Here is a 6,797-nt window from a genome sequence, read left to right on the forward strand (position 1 = left end):
CATGACTTCGGAGGCCTCTCTTGCCCTCACCGCCCTCCACCGCCCCGCCACCGCCCCGCCACCGCCTTCTTAGGACAACCCGTTCGACACGGCGCTGCTGCCATGGCGGGCGCTCGTCGGCGCGGCCGAGGCGGCGCTGGGTGCGCGAGCCGCGCGGCGCAGGCTTGCCGAGCTGCGCGCGGCGGGCTGCTGGCACGCGCTGCTCGGTTCCCCGTTTGTCTTCGACCGCAGCGGCGTGCCACCGGGCGAGCTGCGGCTGCTGCTGCGGCTCCTCTGCGCGACGCCCCTCCCGCCGTGGGCCACCGACGCGTCGGCACCGCGCGCCGCCAAGCTGCGCGCCGCCGCGCTGAGCGAGGCGGCGGCGGCGCCGCGCGCACTCGGCGAGATCTCGGAGCGCGCCGTGCTGCGCGCCGCTATCTACGCGCACCTCGACAGCTACGCAGCGGCTGGCGCGCCGCTGCCCACCAAGCGGCAGCGCACTGCCGCGCCCGCCGCGCCCTCCTCTCAGCTTCGTCGGCGGCACGCGGAGCGGCTCGTTGCTGGCGAGCGCGACATCTGGGCGGCCGCCCTCGCCGGTGGGCGGCAGCTCGAGGGACGCGAGGCGGCGGCCGCCGTGGCTGGCGCGCTGGCGCGACGGCGCCGGCTGGAGGCGTAGCAAATTCGCGGTGGGCTGTGGCCCTGGCCTGCGTACGCCGGCAGGCGGCACGCGGACTGCCGGCGACTCTCGTCGCTCCCAGGTAAAGCCGTGTAGCTCCCACGGAGACAATTCGAGACAATGTGTTCGTTTGCTTTCATTAAGCTCTCAATAAAAAGGCTGGGAGAACTCGCCCCATCGTTTTTGCTATGCGGGACAAAGGGGTGCTGCTTTCACATCACATTCACAGTGTGAAAAAAATCACATACCTCGAAGCGAGGTACGTCATAATACGGGTGAGCCCGTGTTCCTGTCATAAGAACGCAAAGAGCCCAGCTATGAACTCGCCGGCGACATCCAAAATCTCTCCAACGGCGTCAGCAATCTCGCCAGCTTCCTCTGCTGCAGCTTCCGCCGCTTCACCGGCTGCTTCTTCACCAGCGGCAGCATCTGCTTCAGCGGCTTCCTCAGCCGCCTTCTCAGCAGCTTCTTGTGCTTCTGTTGCCTTCGCTGCATCCTCGGCGCTGGCGGCATCGTGGTAGCTCTCCTCTATTTGGTTTGTGACAGCGTCCTCGCCGGGAACCACCTCATGTTCGATTGAATCAACTATTTCATCGGTGGCCTTACCTGCTTGCTCTTGCTCGGCCAGGTCGGCTTCCTCATTGTAGTCCACTGTTTTATCGGCCTCGGCATCGTTCTCTTCATTAAGTTCCTCCTCCTCCTCCTCCTCGACTTTCTCCTCAACCTTGTCCTTGTCCTCCGGCGAACACTTGCTTCGTCCGATCAAGTGGTTAATCGTGTCTGTCATCCCTGTCGTGCAGGCCGTGTAGCAGAGGTGCTGGCAGAGCTCCGCCCCAGTGGGGACATCGAGGCCCGCGGACGCAAAAATGTTCTCCGTACTGCTACACACGCCCTTGGGTAGCGTGTCTTGCGTTACCTTCATCGCTACGTCGCAGCCCTGCGTACACGCGAAGTTGGTGGCCGTGCTCACCCCATAGTCGAACAAGTCTGAGGCGGAAGGAACAGAGATCACGCCGTCAGTGGGGAAAGACATCGGGATTCCTACGCACTGTGCTGCAACTGCCGAGACCGCCCCGCTCAATTTCTCGCGAAACAAATCCTCGCGCCATTGCGGGGACTGCCACCGTGTGGACTCCAGCGAATCGTCTAGCTCCGCGGCGCCGTCGGAAGGACAGAACTCGACCAAATACTTTGCCCACTTCTCAACGGTGGCGTCAAGTCGTGATGTAACTTTACTCGAGATGACCGACTTCGCGAACGCGGTTGTCGCCAGCTTTTGGATATCGGCCCACGTGGCAGCCAAACACTCGTTCCAGGTATCCTTGGATGCAAACTTGGTGATAGCGCGGATAGTGGGACAATCAAATTTCCAATTCCCGTCTGAGTCGATGCCATAGTTGCAAAGGGTATTGCACTCCGAACCATAGCACGTGCCAAAAGGCCCTTGTGTGACGTCCTCCGCTAGCGTCAAGTCAGCTTCTTGTGTAGGCGCTGACACATCGTTGAGGTGGTCAGCGAGTGCCCGGCCAAGCCCTGAAGCGTATATCTGACGCTGCCCTGGGCTCACCGTCCTGAGGCTGGCGTTACAAAGACGGCCAGCGGCAAACCACACAGCAGTAAGGCTCATGGCAGTAGACGCATCGATGACTTCTTTGGTGGCAAGGTCTCTTACCACACACCCGAACCGCAACTTGAGCAGCTCGGGGCAGTGAACATAGCCTGTGCCGAGAGGGCATTGGTCGTACCCTGTGCCGTTGTACAAGGCAGACCACGCCGTCTGGAGGGAGGTGGGAGGCTGAAACAAGGCGACGTTGCCTGCTCCCGCGGAGGGGTAGTCAGCTGTCACGTTGAAGTAGTTCCGCTGCCCCCAGGGACTCTCCACACTGTAGTCAGACGACGACGGCACGTAGTCGAAGGACAATCCGACAACCGTGTGTCCATACGGGTAGATCATCGAAGTCTGAGGCCAGATGTAAGTGCCATCGGTGAACATTTCGATGAGGATCGTACTGACTAATTCGGAAGTGGCAGCATCGAGCATATCGAGTACCAGCCAGTCGAAAATCAAGTATTGATTGATGTGCGTGTGGAGGATTTCAGTGCCAGGCGCTGGCGCCAGACTAGTCGTCATTTCGTTGCCATCGAGCGAGGTATAGTTTCCGCCAGAAGCGACGACTAAGTCGAACCCAGCGTTGTTCTCCCATTGTTGCACATATGGCTTGCGGTACATCCCTTTATGCACGGCGGGCTGCCGGACCTGCGCAGGCGGGGGCTCGATGCTGGCTGAGCGATTAGCCATTGCCCTCCAGAACGGCCCCGGACTATCCTTTGGATTGAGGCCTTGACCGATCTCGTCGACCGTCTTGTAGACGAAGTTCCTGTACGACGTCTTGATGTTGTTGTTCTCGTAGTCTGTCCCAGATGGCTTGAAAGAGTCGTTGTGGTATGTCCAGGTCCCAATGTAAGGCACGAACATCCCCTGCTGCAGGTACGAGCTGTTGCGTGGGATTGGGCCGTGCACATACCACTGTTCTGGCGCCGTGTCGGCGGCAATCGTGGTCGCGGTTGGGTAGTAGGCGTACAAATAGAGATTGTTCGACCCGTCAATGAATGCCCCGTATGTCACGTAGAGCTCGGTGGGGTCCTTCCCGAACCGTTGCTCGAGATCGGACCACTGCCCAGCTTGAAAGCTGCTGGCGTCATACGCCTCGGGGTTTGGGACCCAGCCGGTGCTCTCGCCGCTCGCCTTCTTTCCGAGCGGAAGGTTGATCTGAGGCCCGCCGGGCTTCCAGTGCGTCTCCATGATGTCAATCTCTCGGCCGTACTCAGAGTCTGTATCGTGTGGAGCCCCGTCAAGGTAGTAGTCGGGGCCGACCTTGAGCACTCGGCGCTCGGCGAGGTAAAACGTCTCGACGAAGTAGGCGCCCGTTTTGGCTGACGACCCAATCTTGATGTCGACCTGCCACGCGCCGCTGTAAGCAGTGCCAGATGCGTGCATCAGGCTGTTTGACACCCCGGGGGCAGTGCCTCGCCCAAAATGAGGGCGTTGTCCTTATTCATGCTCTCGCATAGCGCTACCGGCCAAGCACGCGAGCCCGAGCCGGCAACATATCCTATCTGAACCGCAGCCTCGCCGACCAACTCCCAATTGCTCGAACCGTAATCGAGGCCCCATGTGCTGTAGCCGTCTGCCGAGCCCGAGTACGCCCAGGTTTGTGGGATGTGCGCGATCTCCCTTTTTGGACACGTAATGACACAATCCAGGCGACCCTTTGCATTTTTGCCCTGTGAGGAATCCACAACGAAGTCGAAGTCGTTGCTGAAGTCGTAAAACTTGCCATCCGAGTGGAGGAAGCTAGGCTGCGCCCAAAGCCCGTAAGTCGTTCCATCCGTGTGAATGCTGAGTAGAACTTTGGCGTAGACTCCACCAGCGCTATCGATGAGGCTTATGTAAAGCTTGTCAAACGACACGTACTCATACGTTCTCCCATTGCCAATTGTCACTGGACTCAGCGTTGCACTTGGTAGTGGAGGCGCAACAGGGTTCGGTTTTGGAGAATCTTTTATCCACTGCCCTGCGCCGTTGGTGATCCGGAAGGAGTACTCGCAGAGGTTTGTCCAACTCATTACAAATGCTTCTGTGTAGACTCCAGTATGGACATAATTCACGGAATCGTCCACCGGGATCTGCGCGAAGGTCGTGCCGCGCGAGTTTGGCAAAAGGGGTTCCTGCGTACGGACACTATGGTGTAAGCGGCAAGAAGGGTGTGGTTGGGCGCGCCCTGCGGCGGCTGCGGCCGAGGCAGTGGCAGTGAGGAGCCGCTGTGGCGGCTGTTGCCGAGGCAGTGGTAGTGAGGGGCCGGACGACCGCTCCTGGCTATGCAGGTCTGGCTCCGGCTGAAGCTCGTCCTCAACGCCCCGGATTGTCGTGACCTCGTAGTTCATCGGACTGCCAGAGACGACGTTGTGCACCGCCAGAGCAAGGATCAGCGAGTGCGAAACCGCCGCGTGCTTCATGGCGATGTCAGCCTCGACTAGTTGCACCCTCCTGGAGTTTGGGGCGCCCGCTGTCGCTGTCCGAGCCGCATCTCATTTTTTCTAGCTGCCTCGTGTGACAATTTTTGTCAGTTACCACATGTACATGTACATGTAATCGGAGAGGCACGAGTAAAGTGCGTGCGTCTTGTCCAGCGGCAGCCCGTGTTCCCTTGTGGTGGTAGCGAGCAAGAAAATCGAAGGCGCCCACGGCGGAGGAGCCCGCCCACCCACCAACCATTCATTGGCATTGATTGCCCGCTGCGCCAACCAACCAAGCTCCAAGGGACCAAGCCAGGCCCTGCAGCAGGCAAAAGCCTGCCTGCGCCATGCTCGGAGGATGTTAGCGTGGCTAGAGGTGCGGGCGAGAGGGCGGCCCGAGCCCGAAAGGGCGGTAAGGGCCCGCCCTCGGTCTTGCTCTACATGGTAACGGATAAGAGGAGAAACACCACGAGATATGGACCGGGACACGCTGTGGTTCAGACACGGTTAGCTGCCGAGCCGCCGCGTGGCGCGTGCCGCCCCGCCAGGCCGCAACAGTTGACCTTGTGTCTGACTTCTCTCTGGGGGGTCTGGGCCAAAGTGCGAGAAGCGGATCGGCTGGCGAGAGCTAGGCCTAGGGCGAGAAGTAGGTGGTCTGGCAGGGTGCTGGACTGCTGTTATTAGACCGACACCCCGCCGGAAGGTCGTACGAGTTCTCTTCCGCCGCGCAGGCGGTTAGTGGCTGAAAATATTTGAATATTACTGATACTGATTACTTCGCGCTCGCGGGGGCCGCACCTCTTTTTTGTAATTTTCTCGTCCCCAAATTCCTCTCGGTCCTCTCGGTCTCGCCCCGGGCCCCGCCCGGGGCCCCCCGGAGCACGGCCTCGGCACCGGCGCCAGACCGCGCGCCCGGACCCGTGCCGCTGCGCCGGAACGCGGTGAGAAAACACACGTGCCCGTATATTTTGGCAGTGTCCAGTGATGAATTTCACACAACAAAACTCCCTCAGACTAGCCCTCAGAGAAAGCATCCACCCGTACCGCCCACTTCAGGCAGTCGTGGCGTCCACGGTCGTCCAGAGGACCAGAGCACGCCCTCTGGCTAATCAGCCCTCGCTACCCATCATGCCCCCCCTCTGCCCCCCTCCATTGCATGGCCCACGGCCCAAACGCTCGCAGCGGAACCCGGCCGCCTGCTTAGCCCGCCCCTTCCGCTCTATTGGCAGCCCCGCCAAAACCGTCGCCCAACCGGCCCCTCAGCCCACAAGCCCCCGCCCCACCTGCGCGGTCCGCCTCATCTCTCGCCCGTGCGCTCGCTGAGGTCGGCGCCAGAGCCAGACGAGTTGTGCGCCAACCCGAGCGGTGTCATCCGGCCAAGGTTGTCGGTCGGTATGCCCCGCAGCCCGTTGCCCCGCGGCGTGGCGCCGCTGTCCAGCCCCTCGGCGCCGAGAGAGGACGCGCGCGCGTAGAGCGGCGACACCTCCGCGCCGTGGCAACCGCTCGCCCCCTCCGCCGCACTTGCTACTCGCGGGGCCGGCGTGGCCTGCGCCTGCGGCCCGCCGCCGACGCCGATCGCGCGCCGGCCGCTCGTCCCACCGCCTCCGTCCCTCTCCGCCACCTCGCGCTGTAATCGTGACAGCTGCGAGCGTAGCGACGCGAGCTCCGCATCCCTCGCCTCCACGGCAGCCTGCTGCTTTGCAATCTCCGACTGCAGCTCGGCGCAGCGCGCCGCGGACGCCTCGCCGCTGCCGGCGGCCGACGCGGGCGCGGCGGCGGCGGCGGGCTCGCCGGCGACCGAGGTGAGGACCGCCTGCGCCAGCGATTGCATCGCCTCGCACTCGCTCTGCTTGAGGGCGGCGAGACGCGGCTCGAGGTCCGTCTTTGCGGCCTACGCGGGCACGCGAGGCAGCGGACATGTCGCGGACATGTAGCGGACATGTCGTGGGCGTGTCGTGGACATGTCGTGGCGGGCGCAGCGAGGGTGGGGGCGCCGCCGCCTCGAGCCGCGCGTCGAGCGAGGCGCCGCCGCCATTCTTCGCCGCCACCTTCTCCGCCAGGGAGCGCTCGAGCGACGGCAGCGCCGCCTGCACCGCAGAGCTGCGGTACGAGTACACGGCGGTAC

The 6,797-nt window shown here is 62.4% G+C and overlaps 2 protein-coding genes across 2 annotated transcripts in view; one reads left to right on the forward strand and one right to left on the reverse strand.

Annotated features, from left to right (window-relative positions):
* EMIHUDRAFT_116699 (hypothetical protein) overlaps positions 1–655 on the forward strand; it is a gene marked incomplete at both ends in the record, with an annotated part of 1,747 nt that extends 1,092 nt beyond the window's left edge. The window contains one exon of the mRNA XM_005774928.1: positions 74–655. Within this exon, the coding sequence (XP_005774985.1) occupies positions 74–655 (582 nt within the window). The remainder of the gene's footprint in view (positions 1–73) is intronic.
* Positions 656–5,650: 4,995 nt separating this feature from the next.
* On the reverse strand, positions 5,651–6,765 carry EMIHUDRAFT_469625 (hypothetical protein). The gene is made up of 2 exons (XM_005774929.1): positions 6,673–6,765; positions 5,651–6,563 (listed from the first exon to the last, which is right to left on the reverse strand). Exon 2 carries the CDS (start codon positions 6,501–6,503, stop codon positions 5,970–5,972), a length of 534 nt encoding a protein of 177 aa, XP_005774986.1. The 5' UTR covers positions 6,504–6,563; positions 6,673–6,765; the 3' UTR covers positions 5,651–5,969.
* Positions 6,766–6,797: the final 32 nt, after the last annotated feature.

Source organism: Emiliania huxleyi (genome assembly GCF_000372725.1).
Source record: "Emiliania huxleyi CCMP1516 unplaced genomic scaffold EMIHUscaffold_304, whole genome shotgun sequence".
NCBI lineage: Eukaryota > Haptophyta > Isochrysidales > Noelaerhabdaceae > Emiliania > Emiliania huxleyi.

Excerpts from the sequence above, each read along its gene's own strand:
- EMIHUDRAFT_469625 (XM_005774929.1), bottom strand. The coding sequence starts at position 6,503 with ATGCAATCGCTGGCGCAGGCGGTCCTCACCTCGGTCGCCGGCGAGCCC.